At 36.3% G+C, this 22,710-nt stretch overlaps 1 protein-coding gene across 1 annotated transcript in view; it reads right to left on the bottom strand.

Moving 5' to 3' along the window:
- Positions 1-21,301: 21,301 nt before the first annotated feature.
- LOC105392990 (protein O-mannosyl-transferase TMTC1) overlaps positions 21,302-22,710 on the bottom strand; it is a 102,006-nt gene continuing 100,597 nt past the window's right edge. The window contains exon 15 of the mRNA XM_038112032.2: positions 21,302-22,703. Within this exon, the coding sequence (XP_037967960.2) occupies positions 22,317-22,703 (387 nt within the window). The 3' untranslated portion in view covers positions 21,302-22,316. The remainder of the gene's footprint in view (positions 22,704-22,710) is intronic.

Raw genomic sequence — 22,710 nt, 5'->3', positions numbered from 1 at the left:
GAATTTTAATAATGGGTTGGATGGTGGAATTTTACATGTTAAGAATAGCCATAGGTTATTTAGCCGTTTTGTAGAGCCGGGTAATTTTGTTATTCTATTATATTATTCAAGTAGTTGAAATACTTTTTTACGAGCATACATAAACACAGATTACATAAGTTAGGTACTAATTCTACAGCAATAACGGAATAGTTAAATTCGATCGTTAAACTTGATTCAAGTTTAATCAAGTTTAACTGAGCTCTGCTAAGTTATTTAGCTAAGCATCGGTAATTATCGTCAAGTTAGACACTTTTCATCGCTAATCAACTTGCTAGTTCCGAGATCTGATAACAACAACTTAAATAATCAACTTGTCTTGAGGTTCTGATTTACGACGAGGGGTGGTAGCGTCGATCGATCGCGAAGTTTATTTGGGAGTTATTACTGCTAATTATTAATGAATTTAATCAAGTACTTACTTACTATTATTATGATCAGCTTACTAGGTATTATCTACTGTAAAAAGATATGCTATAAGTACGCTCAAACCTTGAGAATTTTTGTCTATCTAGTAGTTGTATAGGGAAGGTGATGGATATTCTTTCTTTCTTTCTTCTTTCTAAAGTTTTACAACGTTTTAATAATAATGATGTGCCTAAAAATTGTTTGTCAGTTACTGTGTCTTACGTGCCTTGTAAGTGTTATAAGTACATACTTACATATTGTTAGAGAAGTCATGACACATTTTTTTATTACAAAAAAGTGCCAGCAACGTATTCAGTTTTGCCGTCTCAGTCCCTTGTCCCGGATGTAATACTGATTTATGAGCACCCTGTATAAAGACATCTGTTTTCAAAGACGCGTATCTTTTCTTTATGAAACAATAAAACACAATTTTAATGTGTTTCTGTCTTGAATTTTTAGATTAAATTAAATTTAATGTTGGATTTTTTTAATCTGTTACATTTTAAAGTTATTTCTACTGTTTATTAACTAATATAGTGTACATGTTTTAGCTAATGTAGTTTATTTTAAATATAAGACAGTTTTAATGTACGTAAGTATGTAGGTATAGGTAATGTACTAATGACAATATTTAGTTTACCAGTTTTAGTTAAACATGACTACATAAGCACTTAGATGTAATTTAATATATGAAAAGTAAATAAAAAAGGCGAAACGGCAAAATAACACACACCATTTCACTCCCATATTAGAATTCCCGATAAACACCGCTAACAGATATCATTCTCCTGTATCGGCTCAACTCTAAGCACACAATCCCAAACCTTTCTCCGGCGAAAAAAACAATTCGCTCATCCAGAAAACAGATAATAACCGTTATAGTTTATGTAAGTATTCCTCACTCGGGCTCGCGCCCCCCCGCCCCGCTCAGCTCCCCGCGCCCCAGCCGTTGCCGCCCCGTGGCTAGATCATATATAATTCACTTGGAGGCGAACAGACCACCCAAGCGCGAAAAACCCGCTTCCCGAAAACACTGTTATAATATTCCCGCCGTAACATTTACATGGGGAAACTATAAAATAAAACATAGTATGGAGGTTCCTTATTCAATAGCACTGACCCGTGAAGTGCGGACATAAAACAAATAATAAGGTTACAGTCTATACGCGCCTTCGACTTCGCGATATGGTTGCTGGGATGGTTTTAAAAAGGCGAAACATTGCATGCGCTCCAACGTGAAGGAAATACCTACCTACAACGTAATACATAATGTTCTTACTTTGTCTACTCACTTCACAATTTTTAAATTGCATAAACATATAAACATATTATTATAGTGTAATAATAAAGTTAAAGTTAGTTAGTACTTATCATTGTTATTTTACTGGATCAATGGATTGGAAATTTGAGACAAAGATCTTAAAGGTTTTTTTAACTTTAAGTAATTATATAGGTAGGTAGGTATCGAGTTATTTATTTGAAAGCAGAATTGTAAAAAATATATCTGAGCATTGTGACATGAAATACTGAAACTTATTAAGAAACAGAAAGTAAGCAAGAAGGCAAGATCTGGAATATAAAACCGGAGTGGACTGAAATAGACGTCTTATTGAATGTTCTAGATTCCTTTTCAATTTGCTTCAATCGCGTACAATGACTGTCTGTTCTGTGTGTATGTGTGTGTGTGTGTAGCTGACGATGGCAAAACTGTGCATTACATTCAGATTCAGCGTTATTCTAAATAGTGAAATCTAGATTTTACACCAGAGAAAGTTCTACAAGTTAACGTAAGTACCTAGATACAAAGAGTGTTTACATAGATTATTTATTCAATATTTTTTGTTACATTTATAATTTTTAAATAAACCTTTAATAACTCCGAATCTTTATTCTATCTTAAAAATACGAACCGTAAAACTTAAATTTCGCCAATTCCATATATCGCGCTAGTCACTCACAAAATGTACATGCACATTTGTTAGCCTGTTGCCGATACTCATTTATCATTTGAATGAGCTAAGCGGAGTCGCTAGCTCTCACGGCCCAGCACCCAACAATGGATCCATTTGTGCCTAGATCTAGATCATAGTGGATACAGCTGATAATTAGCTGCTCGAGCTATTGTCTCGGCTCGGCCGGAGGCGCGATGACTCGGCATAATCTAATCGCTTCAGACGGTCAATTCTCGTATTTAAAAATGGATACATTTCAATATCAATACATTTATATTCAGTGCTAGGTATAAGTTGTATGAACTCTGGATATTTTATCTTTGCTTATTTAAATAGTTTTTTTGGTACATGGCAGGATTTGAACCCGCGGCCTCAGGAATGAGTGCTGAGATACTATCCGCTACTGGTGTACACCACGAAGACGTATTTTACCTACCAAACAATTACTTAGGTACCTAACCTTACTTATACCCATGTATTTTTTTAATAAATGTTTTCTTTTTTTTGTCTCTCATAAATTATCCGTTGACGGTATCACCATAATAGCGCCAGCTCTCAGAATCGCTCTCGGGGCGCCGACTCGATCGCATCGCAAATCGGATTGAAAGTCTTTAATCGACTGAACGGAATGTCTCCTCAGTACCTACTATTAATTTCCTCAGTCGTCCAATGGGCCACAGGTACCTAATGCCGATAACGCGGCTTAATCTTTGATTAATTTTGCACGGATTCCGTGAATGGCTTCAGTGATTTCGGTGACGAACTTGTTTACAGGCGAATAAATCATCACGGTTAAGACAAGTTTGTGCTCAGTAAGTTCCACTAGATGTTACATAGGTGTACCTACTAAATATACTTTGCATAATAATACAATACAATAATCTTTATTTGCACACCATACAAAAACTTAAATCTAACTTAAATAACAGTGATGCACAAATGGCGGTCTTATCGCTAAAAGCGATATCTTCCGGACAACCGTTGTGAGAAAAAAACTATTATGTTTAAAAGGGCGTTTAGGTGTACTTACTAATAACATGAGACACACATTCAAGAGTGGGGCGCTAAATGCCAATTTATACTTTGCTATACATGTGATGGGCAGTGCACCCTGACCGATTTCGCCCTTTGTACGCGGTGGAACAATGATGCTAGTTTATGAATAGACTGTGGTGTACCTGCTTACCTATTTGTATATAATATTGTTGATTTATTTACCTGTGTTGCATTCGTGAATAGAACTGCGCGGTAGGCTGAGAACCGGTAGATTTTAACTGGTAATTATGAAGCTTTTTGTTGACTATCATAATATTTTTAGTTTTAACAATTATTTTATTGCGATTACAGAGTTGGTTCTATAATTAAATATTTTCTATCCTCGCTGATCGACACCCAGCATTGGATACTAACATTTAAAGTTGTCATCAGACAATGCCTATTCGCTTCTGTATATTCGCACGATGTTGGACGAGCTGTATTGTATTGTTTAGCATTATAGAGCGATGCAGTTCTATCATGCCGAATATTCCACTTGAAACATGTTCACATGTAACAGATATTTATAGATTTAAGCGATAAAGCCGCCATTTTTGTACATATGTGTAGTATTTAAGTTTTGTAAGTTTATTTTATGTGTTTGTACAAATAAAGAATATTCTATCTATCTATCTATATTCAATATCTATCGCCACCTTTTTGCAATACGCTCCCGAGCTAGTTCTTCATAAATTATTTACCGACTCCATTACAGTGCAATGTTGACACTTTGAATTATTACTAACTAATGGGTCTAATTGTTCTAACCGGAGCAGTGCTGCGGTGTTGTCTGTTTGTCTGTCAGGTCATTAAATATAAAACGTGCAGTAAGTAGTTTGTTCTATATTAATGCCTCCGCTACCAGTATAAGTCGGATCAATATGAACTCTATATTTATACTAAAATTATTTAGCGGAAATATTTTAAAAGTTTGTGTAAAATACGTTCTTAAACTACTTTCAGCATCTTCAGAACAACCTCAAAGAAAAAGACTGATAATCATTACAACCAAGGCACAAGAAACTAATAGATAGTGCGAGCAACCATCAGCAATGATCGCGAGGGCGTCCCACGGTTTAATCTCGTAAATAGCTTCGAGTGACGTTATTAACCGCCAGGCCCAGCGCCCGGGGGAGGGCTTGTCTCATGAAATTAATTTTATGGCCCTTAGTTCTCGCATAAAACCAGATTTTCCGTCGTGTAAGGGAGAGTTCACCGAAACAGTATGTGTGAAATCGGTGTAGTGAACTAACTAACGTCAAGTTCCGTATTATTATTCTTCTTTAGAAGAAATTATTTAGTCGCTGAAAAGAATTACAATGATCTTATTGATTCTGAACGTAATTATTAATATATTGCAAAGTTTTACACATTACGGCGGCTACGAGTGTTATATTATGCTACGTCGTAGCGCTACGCCGTAGCACTACTACGAGGCTACGAAAGCACTTATCACCAGTAACTATAAAATCTTGTGATTCTTTTGTTTTGTATTATGTGTGTCTTTTTTCTTCCTTTAGTGTAAAGAATTTAGTATATCACAAGCTGCTTTTCATGAAGCCATTCACACGGTAAACCTTTTGAATTCAATGACTTTACTTATGCGCAAGAATCATTTACGCCCTTGTTCGAAGGCCCGCTACTGCCGTGCCGAGTCCCGCTCGCGAGTATGTTAATGCTAATAGAAAGGTGCCCTGTAGTTTAGGGTTAAGCTGTTAATTTGCGGACTATATAACATGCGATTTTGAGGGTGGAATTGAATCATATTTTGGAGTTAAGCCACTCCGTAATACGAGGCTTAGTCGAGTTCGGCAATAGTTGAGACAAAAGGTTCATGCCAAAGAGATTGCCGCTATAAATAAATAATTCTGGAATCAATTTATATTCATGAAAGTATGCAATTAATTTATATTTTAAATTAATTACTATTTAATGAAAGCAAATGTAGATGTGCTCATTAAAGCTGGTATCATCGTTCTTGGAAAGGCAAGTTCCTAAAAGTCCATTAGATAAATGAGGATTAAAAATGCGGAAGTCATTATTTATTCGATACTTTCATTAATAATAAAATCTACTTTGAGACTCAGCTTCCTGCTCAGCTCACTTCCTCAAAACCGTGTGAAATATTTATTGAAGTATCTGGATAGTTACCTTATGCTAATTGTATCTAATTATATATACCATCGCACTTACGGTGAAGGAAAACATCGTGAGGAAACCTGCATATCTAGATCTAGCACATCTAGATACTTGAACCCACCAACTCGCAGTGGACCAGCGTGGTGAGAAATGGTCCAAGCTTAGGAAGGCAGTTTAGACCTTGGAAATATGCAAAAAGGTTCCATTCGAGAGAGCCAGGTGCAGGTACCTACACCCCCACAGAGAATAGAATGTATCTAATCTTCAATACTATAAAGAGACACTTATTCACAAACCTATTCGATTATTCGTTGATTATTCAGTACACTCTCGGACGTGTTTGAGTGCGTGTGTTCGACCGCACCGCTTATGTACTACATGTAGTATACAGGTGAGTCTTTCGTAGCTGCACATCCGGAAGTATGTTCAGAGCTCTTCATTCTGAACAACTTTTGTTATAATGACCTTGAGATATAACAAAAAAAAAGAAGCTTCCCATACAAAAATTGGTTGTTTACGTGACACTGTGTATGGGGAGTAGATATTTTTTTCGAGAATATCCCAAGGTCATTATAACAAAAGTTGTTCAGAATGAAGAGCTCTGTAACATACTTCCAAATATACAGCTACGAAAGACTCACCCTGTATATATACTATGTACCATGTAACGTGCGGCGGGCAAATTTCATCTGAGCGAAGTACCTGAATGAATATGAAAAGGGTTGATACGAATTTTCCGTTCGCAATACGCGTGGGACGCCCGCTGGATGACCTACGCGGAAAAAGTTATCTCGAGAGACTTGTAGGTACGATGAAAAGACTGTCAGTCAATTTGCGACCGACCAATGTTGCCGATGTTGTCGATACTAGACAGATAATAATGGATCGATACAAAATTTCTTAATATTATCTACTACAGGGTGTTGCAAAAAGGGTATACTAAGCCGAAACCTACATGTGCAGCATGGTATATCTAAGCCTGAAACTGAAATCAGAATTTGAAAATAGGCGAAAAAAAAATTTCATTTTCCATAGAAACTTTGTTGGTCACGTGACTTTTTACTACAGTTTTTTTTTTTCGCGAATTTCCAAATTCTGATTTCAGTTTCGGGCTTAGATATACCATGCTGCACATGTAGGTTTCGGCTTAGTATACCAATTTTGCAACACCCTGTATAATCTTTAAAATAACTATATAAATATGTAAGTATATGGATACAGAGAAAAGATAGGTAGCAGCTAGGGCAACTCACTTAGCTTAACCTAACCATAACCCTTGCAGATACAGGAATAAATAATTACACCACTAGTCACCAAATTATTAAATTTTCACTATCTAGAAGCGACTTGCACAAACATATTAAATCTAGATTTAGTGTTAAATCTCGATTTAAGCCATAAAGGACAAAGGCAGGGTTCTAAGGACGTTTTGTACCACTATGGAAATGACGGGTTCCGTAATGAAAGTACCATGATTAGAGAGACACTGTACAGGTACACAAGTCAATTAATTACTAGATTTTTAGAAGCTGGGAGAAAAGAGAAAAACGGAAAAAAAGAATCTTTAAAATGTAGTCGCAATGGAACGTAAACATTTATACAGGAAGAATGGAACGTCAAGTGAAGTAATGTTTATGCCAAGTACTCTGTGATTTACGTCATAAATGTCTAGGTTGGATCTCAGTATAATGATAAAAATTGACAAACCAGAGCAGAAAAATTGAAATGATAAAAAAATGTGTCATGTCAACAACTAAACGTCAACACCATGTCAACACTTGAACACTACAAGACGAACAACGTGAATAATAATTTGATAATAATATGTTAGGTATATCAAGTTATATGTTTACGTTTAAATAAATACGGGGCGTGTAACGTACATAATAAATATAATGATTTTATTAATATTATCGACTAGATCAGGCTACTACTTTCATCATGGAATAATGTTATACTTATCCAACTTCTGAAGTTTTAAATTGCCATTCCGCAACAGGGATCTGCTATGCCATTTCGAAATGCTATATGTAAAGGTTCTACTATATGGGTATGCATTTGGCGAGTAATGTAATGAAATAAAATATACTGTTTAAAAGATCATTGTTTTATTTACATAACATAATTTGCCTGGAATCAACTTTAGGAATTTTATGTTCCTATTACCTACTCTATTCTATTCTCTGTTGGGGTGTAAGTACCTGCACCTGGCTCTCTAGATATGCTCAATCTAGATAGGTATGCAGGTTTCCTTCACTGTAAGTGTGATGGTATACATTTTAATTAAATTCAAAGAACACATTGGTACATGTCAGCGCCGGGATTCGAACTGCAGAACGCAGTTGCTCTTCTCATATTTGACTTAGATATTTATCATCCTATGGTTCATAGAAAATATTGTCAGGATTTTGCGTGTTCTTGTTCTGCTGCTTCTGCAGGTTCCTGATGAAGAAGTGGGACGGGAGCCTGCCGGGGAGGTGGAACAGGAACCGGGTCTGGTTCTCCCCTTTGTCACATTTGTTCTATATCTTCAGCAGTTTCAGCGGTATTCAAAGTATTAAATAATTAGGTTAGGTAATGGAAAATGAAATAACAACTACTATGACAAGATTGACAAGCAAGATTCAGTGTTATTACATTTAAATATTCAAAAAATATCGATTATAGTGAATCGAATAAAGAGAAAAAGAAAATGGTTTACTATGGATAAAAGTCTTCAAGACTTAAATATAATGATATTTTATAAACCAAATGTACTAGTTTAGGCACAAATAGTTCCAGAACATGTAATTTATTGATAAATAAAATATCTTTTGTATTTAAGAATGTATCGATATTTCTATTCGATTACTTTTTTGCTAGGATTTGCTGGTAATATTCCGAGGTCTGGCATCACTTTTGTTACGTTCCGTTCTCTATATGTTTGTTTTTACGTTCCATTATCCTTAGATTTAAATATTCTTCATTTATCATTTTTTCTTTTCCCCCGACTTCTAAAAATATTGTAATTACTGAAAATACCTTATCTACACTGTATTAATAAATGGTGAAAACATGGTTCTGAAACGCTCCAAAAAAAAGGCGGTACGCCCACTGCCGTTCTCCTTTGTATGGATTGACGTTTCTTAAATCGAGATTTGACACTAAATCTAGATTTAACATCTTTGTGCAAGTGGCCCTTAGTATTGTATTGACACGTAAATTTAGATTATGAATAAATTATTAAATAATAAATTATAATTAAATCGGACGGAATCATAATCTCTCCAGCTACATGAACATCTTTTTACGGATAGTTAAAATAACAAACAGTCGCAATCCAAATTCCGATCTTACATTATTCACATAAATACCATAGCTAACCCAAAGATGAAATACTTACCCTAAACCATACAATAATCTTTAGAATACGATCCCAGCGGAACGAATATTAATGTTAAATCTACCTTAAACTATTGTATGGACGTCCTCAATTTAGCGAACCCTACTTATGAAATTTGCAGTCGGCAAGCCAATGTCGCCTGTATTGCTCTCTTGAACCAGATGTGTTTAGAGTAGGGGCACTAGGGGTCCTATCCCACTGGTGGTGCTCCAGGACACAAGAGTTTGTGAAAAAACATCACCGTAATAAGGATATGTGACACAAACATGGACTAAGAATTTCAGGTATCTATAACGAACTCATGTTTTTGAATACTTACTGGATGAAATGGTCAAATCAATTATTTTGTTACAATATGTAATTATTTCAGAAAAGTTAATAGCGACAAATAGTGACGGGGTCCTCCCTAATTTGGCATGGAATTTACTTTAATTTTTACGCATACCTGAATGCCAAATTTCACCTTCATGTTAGATTTGTTAGTCACAACAACTTTAAAGCTATAACTACAGTTTAGGAAGCATGCAAGGAGCCTTTTCGAGTGACGTATCAACTGTATCTTGTTGGTACCTGTACAGATACTGTACTATACGTCCGGCGCATCTTGGACACTGGACAGTCAGACACCAAGACCAACTGTACAAACCTGACTAGCTAATCCTTTCCTAACGGTGACAAGCCCTAGTCGAACTATTAAAAAAAAATTAAAAAAAAAATTAAAAAAGTCTTTATTGACACCATACTTAAAATAAATCAAAAATGTAAGCTGAGAAACTTGAAAACATAAAATAAACATCTAAAACATAAAACAAAAATATTAAAACTTTTAAACTCTAGTGTTTGTCACTAACTCGACAAGAAGAAGTCAGTAAAAAATCCCGAAGTCCCCTAAATAAAGCGGCGCCCACACGTGACATTATGGCACACACGTGTGTAAGTCCGTTTCAATATAAATTCTTGTGGGCCCCAACTGATGACGTTTGGGCCCTAATGTTTTATTCATGGACGGGGTCAAGCGAAATATGTATGAAGCTAAAATAAAAAAAAAAACACAATTTTCTGTGTGTCTTTGTATTATGAAGCGGTGGCTGCGGTTTCGTTCGGGAATGAGTGTGGCCGCATAGGCAGGCGAGTCGTGATGCATAGCATTTTTATGGAAACTAAACTAAACTAACATTTATATTTTCAATTCATTTAAAACTTAGGTTAATAAATCTGTTTTTTACCTCAGAGTGTCAACAAAAAACTAACATAGTCATTTTTTTTTGTGTAAGTTCGAACCTGATCTCTCACGATACAGGTGTTACCTAGTGTGGGGATCACAGTGTGTTGTGATTTAAGTTAAACTTTTAAATTTGAATAAACATTTTTCATTTTCATTTTCATTTTTTCAACCGACCCACATTATAGTTGATTGAAAATAAACCTAATTTCTATAGAAAATCTTATATCTAATAATCTTCTATAATAATATCTTCTTGAAATAATATATTTTTAAATAAGTAGTTTATTTTGTTGGAAAGTCTGTTCAGAAGGTTTTATTTACACCAGTAAACGTGAAATAAAAATGTAAACAGTGCGAAACATCATTCAGGATGAATGGCTTTAATGTTTAATGCGAGTGCACAATAGACGTCGCTCCGCAGAACAACATAAATTACCGCGCACAAGCAGCTCCGACAGAAAAACCACTTAACACGGCGTTTCACCGGATATTTTAATTCGTTTATTATGAGCAAAAACAGTAAAAACAATAAATTAAAGTCCGCGAGTGCAGAACGCATAGGCGCCCAATCTGCGTCCAGCGAACAGTCACCCACATTTATCACGGCGACATTTCACCATTAACGGCTTGCACACAAAATTGTGAAATATTATGTTCAAATTTAATTTAACTATGCGCTGAGTTCGCACTACGAAGCGCTCGGTTATCGAAAATTAATTGGTCCTCGTCCCTCGGTCACCTGCACCCCTCCCCCCCCGCCCCTGTAATGAGCGCCGCTGACGTCACACGTCGGAACAACCCCCCGCTGTAACAAGTCTTATCTCGGAATACCTGTTCCCGATGCCGGGATTACAAGCACAAAAGACGCCCTCGGCAAATTTGGATATCGACGTTGCAAGATAACAAGCCAGCCAAAAAAACAACACACACACGTATCCAAATTGTTTTATTTTTATTCATAGAGTGGAAGAGGGAATGTGGAGTCAGATATTTTTTCATTTGAATTGCGGTTGTACCTGGTAGGTGTATGTCGGGTGCTGTACTCGCGCGATCATCGGTGATTGGTGAGCGAGAGTCACTGATGCGAGAATTATGGACTTGAATCGATGAATTACTATTCGGATTTTAAATATCATTCGCTTTTCCACGGTGCGTTCATATTGTGTGCTCCCACGCTGTATCTCTAGCTCTACGTATGTTGATATTGCTTCTGGAACTGTGAATTTAATTCAGTGAGGTAAAATTCCAATCTTGCAAAAAGATTTCTCTCTTTAAATAGCTTTGCGTCGACGTCGATAATTTTGTCGACATACGAAGTCGCCTCAGTCGAAACACCAGATTGCCTCAGTCGACACACGGTCGCGGTCCAAACACAACACAAACAGCCTTTATTTAAAGTACACAACAGAAACAATTTTCGATAGCGATCCGAGAGCGAGTGTCGTTCTGATAGACAATAAAAAACACCCTCTGTTTTCTATAGCAATTGGACATATATTGAGGCCGCGTCGCGATATTGTTTATTCTGTCTAAAAGACTTGATGTTTATAGTACAGAAGATATTTGTTTCTTGTTATGCCGTATCCACAAGTTGATTTGCGAATCTATGTCGAAGAAATATGGTAAATAGATGTAAAGTAAGTGTTTCGGAGTTTCGGCGAAGTGCTTCGAAGTGCCACGGAGTTTTAAACGTGCTTTGGCCGAAACTCCGAGTTACTTGGTCAATGTACCGTGCTGCCACAGAATATTTACGCTCCCAACTTTATAAAATAACACTTTCTAGCTTCTCTTCAATTTACTGTTTGTGTTTCTGAGTAAAATATAAGTAGTTATCCAATTATTAGGAATGCTCATAGCAAGGATAAATTAAATAAGCACCTTCTTACGTAAACCTCATTTTAAGATCATTAGGTATCATTAATATTTATTGAGGGTGAAACTAAAAGGAAAACAATAGAGAGCTCTGTGCGTACGTCAATAAAATTCACAAGAATAAGGCGAAAGAAAACCGGAAGTTGAAACCTGGCCGAAAAAATAAAAGAAAAAATAGATAGGTAACAAATTCTAAAATTCAAATTGCTGGCGTTCGGCATTTAAAAAAGCTGTAGCGGTGCTAAATTTTTCACAAATTCATTTGTTTCCCGGCGCCCGTCGCTGCTCTCAAAGGATTGCGACAGCCAATGCCGATAGCCATCATTACCCCGTGACGGTTGATAAATTGAAATTTTAATTCAATTTCTAAGTTTCCCTTTCCCAGCATTTTTTGTCTCATTGATTCATTGTATTTGTCGCTCTTATCTATGAAACAGTTAATTATGTAGGCACAACAGGTTCATTGTTTATTTGGCGAAGAAATATTTCGGTCATTCATTCAGATATCCGAGTTCGGTGGTCCATTAAAGTTGAATGATTTTGAATACCTGCTGTCTTTATAAAGTTTCTTGCAAAATTGGTAAGTACAGTAATGGGAGGACGGGTGACTAGCAGTTAGTTTTATACAATATGAAAATGAATAACTATGTATTGAATGAAATTTACAATTACTAAAATATCTTGTTTCTATACCTAATCATTCCATTATTCATCACACGACTTTAGTCTATGTGTGTACATAGTTAACACTCAGTTAACATTGAGTCGGCCCCCTTTTGCTTACTATACTAACCCTTTTTTAACACTCTGTATAGAATATCTTTTTAATTAGGAAGTTGAATAAAATCTTAGTCGAGATAGAATCGGCTATTGTTTTAACTGTAATAGGGGTAATTTGGCTCGCGTCTTGCTTTTAAGCCAGAAGGAATTGTTATCCATAATGCTGATATGCAAGTTCCTTGCCTGCTCTAATGAGACCGAAGTTGGTTTGAAAATAAAATTATGCTAACTAGATAGGTAAGTAAGTACACCACGTTTATATAGGGTGTTATATTAGGCGACGAGAGGGTGTCTCAGCAAATCATTGCGAACTCATTAAAAAACATTTTTTTAAGTACTACAATAGACATAACAAAATTTTCTTAATCAGAAAATTTGCATAACCAATCATTTTCCGTAATTTGAGCTTAATAATTGGCTACAAATTAGAATTATGTTGCTTCATAAATAGCCGCAATACAGCGAGGACATAAATCTTAACTTTAAAACAATTAATCTTCGGATCTGATTTCATAAAAGGATAAGTAACTCTTCGCTCTTCGGTATTCGTAGAAAAGCCGCGCTCTTGCCCGTATTATGTAGTAGCCATTTGCAAAAGTCAGCATTTAGCTATGAAAATCAAAACTTGTTAAACTAGCTATTAAACTGTACATAGTACAGGGTGTTGCTCACGGGGATATTCTGAATAACTTTCAGTCTATGGCCTTTGGAAATTCGTAAATCTAAACTTGTTTAGCACGACCCCCCGAGTCACACCTTTTAGCTTACTATACCCTTTTTTAACATCCTGTATATTATAAACCTCCGTGGCCACAAGGTGAATGTGAGGCCACAAATTAAATGTACAATAGATATAAATTAAGTGTAATTAAGAACAGTGAGAGGCTGCCCGAGGCCGGGGCAAGGGCTGGACAGAAGATATAAATTAATTAGCTACATTTTATTATCTAACTTTTATTCGTCGGCTATTTTTACCAGACAATGGTGGGCTGAGAACGTACTTGTCTTGTGAGGCCAGTAGATAGGGTGATATTCGCGGGGGATAGTTTTTTGTCTTGTGATAAAAGTTAGATTGCCATTACCGCGCTGCGCTGTTCTAACCGTGGTACTTCAGTGTTGGCCCTGTAATATAATAAGTTTGTTACTGAGAATCAAGTCAAAATGTGTCTGATAGAGAACAGGTTAATTTTTATGTATAAATAACAAATTAATGCCCATTTACCACTTTCAAGTCCCACACTAGTCCACGCAACAAACATGCTTAGCTGTCTGTAATAAAATGTAATAAAATGAGGTTTCAATTTTACATGAAGTTTATATTTTAAATTGTTACCTAGATTTAGATAGAAAGGAAGGCACTGAAACGTTCCACAGTCAACATTTCTCGCAAGTTACGATATACTACGTAGAATAAAGTGAGTACCGTAAATGTGACTAGTAATGACGCGTCGCCAGAAGTAAGTATCATATACAGGGTGTTGCAAGTTGCGTTTCTGCTGCAAAATGCCGAGCTGTTGCCTGAGCTAAGTGCTAGTTACTCACTTCTCAGCCATTCTGTTGCGTTATTTTCATGTATCTGCCTTTTCTGAATTCGTAGTGAATTTGTTATCAATAATAAACAAAAAGATGAGAGCGCAATGATTGGTCTCTGCTCATAATTTTTAATTCAATTCGTAACTGTTCAGCTTATTTAGCTAGTATATCTTAACCGCACCAAATATCGTCATAAAAACTGCAAAAATAACCCAGTACGAGTCAACGTACAATCGCATAAAACACAATATCCAGTTGCCATTCATAGAAGACTGGATAAAGGAGAAGCTGGCTACGCTAGACCTGTCTCAGCCGTTCTACACTACAGCCCGTCTCTTAGCATTTGGAAGCGTATTTTTTATTCAACTACTCGCTACGGGAGATCAAAGCACCACGGTGCAACCCCCCCTTTCAGGTATCCCTCTGGTACCCCCCTGCATCCGAAAAATGCACGAGCTTCTTTATTATATATACGAAAAGATGATGCCTTTCTGCCGCATGTAAGGAATTCAAAACAAATGAGGGCAGGTTCTTTGGCATACTAAAATAATGCGGACGGTTCCGAGGCAGCAAAATTTAAATTTAGTGCATCCGTGAGAGTTGCTTTTGAAAAAATATATACTTTTGCTGTGTTGATAAGTTGTTGCCGGACGCGACAAGCGACTAATCTGTGCAACAATAATGAACACAAGGAAAAAATCTTCAAGTGATTTTTCTTAATATTTTTCATTTTATGTACAGTCTTACTAAAAAGTCGTGAAAACGGAAGTGGATCCTAACTACTTAATTGTTTAAGATCGTATTTAATCGATCTGTTATATTTATTAAAGGACAAATCCGTTAAAAATCCATAGTCAATCGGTATTTTATTTTTAAAATGTATGTAAAAGTAAGTAAAAAATTGATGATCATAAAAAGTATTAGCAAAATCGCACTCTTTGATGTCAGGACTTTATAGGTTGACTGTAAGTACTTACATTTTTTTTTAAAGTAATGTCGATATTCCCTAAGGGATTTACACAACAGTTCATATTGACTTAGTTCTTTTTTAGCGTTTATTTTTGGCTATTTCAAGTCTCAAACTAACTTTTATAATTTATGAGTTTTATTTAATTACCATAGCGAAAGAGGATTCCACTAAAAACAATTTGGGTAGGTAAAGGTACTTATCTACCTACTTTCTTCGAATTATTTCCAATCTATTTATTTTTTGTGGCGGTGGGCGTAGCAAAGGTATAAATTTAACTTTTGCATTTGAAAAACATTACTTACTTAGTCAATTTGTCAGTAGGTTTAAAACATTATTTAAGTGATTGTTGGAGTCATAGTGAGGTAACAGGCAAGTCCTTCCTCAGCTATACTTATCCAGCCAGGAGTACTTATGCAGTTAGTGTGCGGATGAGAGAGAGTTAATTAGGTTTAGGTATAATTCAGCACTATAGTTATATATACATTAAGTACAATATATTTCCAAGCAACATTGCAGAAAGACAACCCAGCGGGAATACAGGATCAAGAGCATTCGTACCTGCATTAGCCAAACTGGCCGCGCAATACCATAATTGTGTCAGAACTCAGAAGAAGAGAGTTCAGTAAGTGCATCCAGAGCTCCATTTTCCCGCCTTTTCTTTCAAAGATGGCGGCTAACAGCGTCTGTCTGGAGATGGCCGCTAGTGGCTGCCTCTCGGCTTGCTAATTTACACTGCAACTCTGCAAGTTGATGGAGTATACAGCTATGCTCTTCCTAACAGTTTTATATTGCGTCGTACTTACGCTTTGTATAGCTGAATGAATTGTTTATGAATAGTAAACGATTGACGCTTGCTTGCTTTAACTATTCCAGTATGGTATTTAGTACCGGCTTTAGATCACAAATAAAAAAAACGTCAAGTTATTAGAAGATTCAAGACAGTTTAGCCTACAGGTGCAAGATGAATAATACCATAGTACATAGGTACAAAAACACACATTACTCAACTCAAATTATTAAATACTTACGTGTAGAGTGAATGTAGTTTTTAGTAAGTATACATTACATTTAAAAGAAAGAAATATGTATGTTTTAACAAGCCATAATTCTTAACCAAAGTCAAAATAATAAACTACCGGAAACATCTAATATTCGAAAAAGGCTAGTAATAAACAGCGCAGTAAATTGGTAAAGCAAGGAAAGACGCCTCCACGACGGCACTGGCGGCGCAATCAGCCTTACTTCGCGCCTTTTGTTCCAGGCGCCAAGTCGCTTTCAGACGCTGAAAACTGAAGAATCAAGCGACCGCTGTCGACGATAAAAATTGAGGTTTTTATTGTTATTGGGTATTTTGTTGGTTTGTATCGAAGTCACCGAGTCACATACAAGTTTATTGAGAGAATTAAAGATACGACGCGATGAACGCAATTTGAGATGTTGCAAAGTGATGTTACAACGGCAACACATAATTTTATCTCTGTCTACATAATAAAGTATTGTTTTATATATTAACTGCGATGGAAATAGAAGTACCTATCTTTCTCACAGTCAGTTAGGTAATTTTTAAACTGCAAAAATATGGTCAGATTCTGCAAAAATTACAGTTGTTTATTCTGTTGAAATCACACAGTTGGTATTCGCGTGTTTTTCAGACGAAGTACGCTCAGCGAGTATGAAGTCACAAAACGAATAGGATAACCCAACTTTTTTTTATCAGACATGGCGGAATGGAAACATCGGACAGACGTATTTGATGAATACCATGTGGGTGAATTTCCCGCGGCCAAAATTTGCGTGGCATCAATGAAATCGGTACTAAAAAACAAAGTTATAATTTTCTAATATTTTTTTCCGGTTATGTGGAATAGTAATCTATATGAAGCACTAAATATTTTATCAATAGGATTAATGGATACTTTACAAAAAAATATTAAACCTCCAAATCTTTCATTGCCGTGTTTGTCCCCAGGTCATCTCGTTTTGTATTATTCTTCATAGATGAAAAAATATTGAGTGTTTAGATTTAAACTTAGTTTCATTTTATACATTAATAGTTAAAGTATTGTTACGAAATACATTTATTCAAATAAATAAAGAATATAACGAATGGTAAGTGAAAATTCATGTGTCCCAGAACTACATTTCATCGCCGTGACCTAAACATGATCAAGGATATTGTTTTATCTATGAACTTGAGTCCCCCCCTCGGTGCGCTAATCGTTTTTTACAAGTTTTGCCTAACTACTCGACGTGGAAAGAGGTACACAGGTGCCCACGTTTTCGCGCTATAGTGAAAGTTATATTTGTTTTTGGTCACTGGACATTTTTTCTTTCATCGCCGTGGATAGATATAACTTCTATAAAATTAAGTTTTTCTTCTTGAGTAAGCATTCAAAAGAAAGCATTTTGAAATTATTCGTCTTATAAAGTGTTTGTTTCTCCGAATAGTTAAAACTTTTTTTGTTATTTATATTTAATGGCTTGATTTTCATCGCCATGCTTTCATTTCCGTGGTTTCCGTGGCCAAAATTTGCTATGGAAATGAAAAAAAAGTCACGGCAATGAAAAAAATTTCATCGCCATGTCTTGTAAAATAATGTGTATTCATTGCCGTGGCCTGGTTATTAATTTCCGTGGCCAGGTTATTCATTTCCGTGGCCAGTTTATTCATTTCCGTGACATATGTTTTCATCGCCATGGTGTGTATGATTAGGCAAATAAAAATATATTTACCATCTTTTGTAATACAGGTAATACCGATCATTGAAATTACCTACAGGACTTGATAAATTACCTCTTTTTGCAGTTCGATAAACCAGGCGCGTATCGCGATGTATAAAAACGAAGTAATTTATCAATAAAAATAACAAATTAAGTATTATAATTAATGTAATGTATAAATAAGATCTGTTTTAGCTCATGTGCCCGCTTCTCATACCAGAGATGCGGGTGCAAATCTCGGCGCTGACATGTACCAATGAGTTCTTTGAATTTAAGTACAATGTATACCATCGCTCTTACGGCGAAGGAAAACATCGTGAGGAAATCTGCATACCTAGATTTAGCACATGTAGATATGTGAATCCACCGACCCTCAGTGGACCAGCGTGGTCGGAAATGGTCCAAGATTAAAAAGGCAGTTTAGACCTTGAGTATATGCACAAAGGTTCCATTCGAGAGAGCCAGGTGCAGGTACTTACACCCCCAGCAGATAATAGAATAGCATAGAATATACATCTCAGCAGGAACTCAGTTGGATGCTAAGTGGCCTAAATGCTGCTTGCCAACGTGTAGGCCTCGGTATGAACTTGGGCAAGACGAAAGTCATGTAGAATGTTCACATCAAACGGGAGCCGGTGATCGTTGGTGAGACAATTATATGTCTACCTCAAGCAGACTATTCGGCTAGGCAGAAGCAATTTCGAAGGAGGCTGAAAAGCGCATCTAACTGGGTTGGGCTGCATTCGGGAATCATCGTCACATACATATGCTCCTCGGCCATTCCTCAGAGCCTGAAGACAAAGGTCTTCAACCAGTGCACCCTGCCAGTGATGACGTATGGTGCAGAGACGTAGACACTGAGAGTGGGACTGGTCCACCGATTTAAAGTCACTCAGCGTGCTATGAAGAGAGCTTCGCTTGGGGTTTCTCTAATGGATCGTATCAGAAAAGAGATTATACGTCACAGGACTAAGATTACCGACATAGCTGTCAAAATGTGCAAGCTTAGGCAGGTAGTCGGTAGTAGCTGGATTAGGAAGGCAGAGGTCCGAGTGTTGTGGCGCTCCTTAGGACAGGGCCTATGTCCAGCAGTGGATGATTATAGGCTGATGATGATAAAATACATTCCATATTATTATATCAATTAAAATATACTTTCATTTAGCATGGAGCTCATAAAATATTCCATCATATCACGTAATCTATGTAAAATTACACAACACCATCAAAACCCCTAGCACCAAAACCTTAAGATAGGTGTGATGACGAGGAAAGCGAGAAGGAGCGGTTAAGTGCACATGCTGCGCCCCACTTCGCTGTTGACGAACATGTGCACCTAACTGCACCTATCTTTAGGTTTTGGTGCTTTTGGTGGTTTGTTCGGTGATTTGTAATTCAGCACAGATCATGTCATATCATAATATATTTTATGAACTTTACATAAAATTAACAGTTCGTATACTGTATAATATTATTATCATCATCATCATCATCATCTCAGCCATAGGACGTCCACTACTGAACATAGGCCTCCTCCAATGATTTCCACCTTGTCCGATCGAAGGCGGCCCGCATCCAGTGCTTCCCCGCGGACTTGACTATATCGTCCGTCCATCTCGCGGGGCTTGCCGCTACGTGGTCTCCACTCGAGGACTCTTCTGCTCCACCGACCATCAGTCCTTCGAGCAATGTGTCCGCCCACTGCCATTTCAGCTTACTGACTCGATTGGCTATTCTTCTACGGATCCCTTCATTTCTGATTCGATCACGTAGAGATACGCCGAGCATAGCCCTTTCCATAGCTTGCTGGGTGACTCCGAGCCTATTTAAGAGACCTAAAGACCACGTCTCGGCACCGTAGGTCATCACTGGCATCATTTATAATATTATAATTTATGAATGAAAATATAGATGTTATAATAGATAAGGTTAATTATATGTTGTGAACGGTATTAATGTGAAATTAAACATTTCGTTTTTATAAGTCGCAATACGAACCCAATAATACTACTTAAAGAATTCCATACTACATTCTTTATTATTTTATACATACTGTCGTTCTTTCTTTTGTTCCAATATCCGTATCCAAATATTTCTACCATACATAATCTGTCTAAGTTTGCGTTTCCCTCACAGTTTTTTTTTATTGCAGTGGATTGATTCTTTCATATCCATAGCACAGTTCTTTCATTGCCGTGGACGTTAGTTTCATTGCCGTGGATGTTTTTTTCATTGCCGTGGACGCTTATTTCATTTCCGTGAACGCATGTGTCATCGCCGTGGCACGAAATTTTTGATCATCTGTATCTCGTTAAGTTTTTAACTTATCTGATAGCCATTAAGTAAGAACACTAACATTAACAAAAACTTTAATAAAAGCGCTTTTTCAATATAAAAAACCTAAAGATAAAAAAGTCCACGGAAATGAAGATTTTTTAGGACTTGTTGAAATCCACCCATGTACATGCATAAAATAGTAGGCTTCAGTATCTCGAGATATAAATAAATGTTTATGCCTCAGCCCGTTATGGTAATGTCGTCTAATATTTCATCGCCTGCACATAAATAATATTGTCGTTCCAGCAATACGATGACCGTAAAACACGTGATATCGCCACTGGAATTTCACTACGACTCTTCATTCGGATACTCTTACGAAGATATGTTTTGTTTTACAATACTTTAGAGAAAATGAAAAAAAAACTTACCGAATTCTTGGTTTTATTTCTGTGGTTGAAATATTTCAGTGGTCCATGAGTACGTAATAGTTGTTTTCTCTTCGAAGCCGGTACCCTCCATCCATTCTCCAGCGAGCATCTCTAACTAATACATTGTCGCAGGTTTACGTCATAGATTTAGTATATACTAGCGTATACTAAGTCTATGGTTTACGTAAACTATTCCTCACAATAAAGTCAGTTTTTTAATCTCAGATACTAAATTGTCAGATTCTTCTTCGGACAGTTCAGACTCTGTCAATTTAGTATCTGAGATTAAAAAAACAGACTTTAGTTAGTTATTGGGCTTGTGTACTTTAAATGGGTACTTAAACTTTACATGGAATATCATGAAAGTCGCTGCCTACCCCTACAGAATTTGATGGAATATTTTTCAGTTGATTGTGAGATTGGGTCAAGGATGGTTCATATACCTATTTATAGTATGCATTTTTACATATAATATAAAGAATTCAGTCTAAAAGGTTGGTTGGAAAAATATTACATGGAAAAAACAAACAAGGTAACTAAAGTTATTTCGTTTCACTTTTATTTCTAAAACGCATACATTATAAACAGCCACAAACCTTGGCAAATACTGATCGAGCAATTAAATTTAAAACAATGAAGATGTAAGTTTTGATACAAAATATTTTTGTTAAACACTGAGTTAAGGCGAAGCAATAATTATCGTGTCGCCGTCTTCAAACTCTCGGCATCGACGCTTAACTACAGTTTATACAACTACTTACATCTAGCTCTACAGCAAACATTGTGATTAGGTACATTCAAATTACACAATTGCGCTCTCTGACAAAAATATATACTTCTCATCTTTATTCTACCACAAATGGTTTATTTAAATTAGTTATTTCTATCTAATTCCTGACAGGCTTAGAAAATTATTCAGTAAAATGTACACTTTGATTATTGAAAATGATTATACACACAAGCTATGTTCGTGGATTCAATTTATGTACATAACTTTATTGTCGCTTCATCAATCCCAATCAGATTTTTTACATGATATTTACATAAAACGCGTTAAAATATTGCACCTAAGACGTCAGATTTTAAATGCTCTGCTTTCTTCATAAAAAATAATTCAATGCAAAGTTTCAAAGCATTTGAAAAGCATAATGTACTTATGTTTGCCTAAATATATTTCTAACGATATAATAATATGATTAATTTTCCAAGCCTGGCCTTACATAAGTAATTTAACTTTGACAACGTAAAAGGTAGGTAGGTCATCATGAAATATTGTCATGGTACATAGATTACACACTAAATTCATCAATAACCTAAATAACAATATAGGTATAATGAGAATCATATAAGCAAATTGAATGTTGCCATTCGGATCCAATTATACACATGAAAGGTAAGTTGATGTCAGCTTCATAAACATTGATAAACAAAACAATACAGTGTTAACAAGAATAAAATTAAATATATGGCACAACGACGGTCAAATCCATTACAATAGGCAAAACGAAGGCCGCACTTACCGTTAAATCTAACCTCAAAACTGCATTTAAATTCAGAACGTTTTCAACAAAATGTGTTCGGCCAATGGCGCGGCGATGCTGGGCATGCCGTCTCTGTCCTTCACCGCACTGTCCTTGTCACTACCGCCACTGCACTTCTTATCTTTATGTCTATCTCTACCTATTTCCGATTTGTTATGTGTGGTTTTGATTTGCGTTGGTATCGAAACAGTTCGTTTTTTGGTCCCACACGTTTGCTTACAATTGCTATTCTTATTATCAATGGCGTTTTTAACACTAGTTTCTTCGTTATTTACAAGTATTGAATGTAGGATTGGGATTGTTTTGAGGGTGGCGTCCTTGAGGTCGCCGACGGTCTCGACCTTCAGGTCGGCGGCCTCCACCGCCAGCTGCGAGTGGTCGTAGCATCGCGTCGACTTCTGTAAC

The sequence above is a fragment of the Plutella xylostella genome, chromosome 13, assembly GCF_932276165.1.
Source record: "Plutella xylostella chromosome 13, ilPluXylo3.1, whole genome shotgun sequence".
Classification (NCBI taxonomy): domain Eukaryota; kingdom Metazoa; phylum Arthropoda; class Insecta; order Lepidoptera; family Plutellidae; genus Plutella; species Plutella xylostella.
This window is presented reverse-complemented; position numbering and strand designations above follow the sequence as displayed.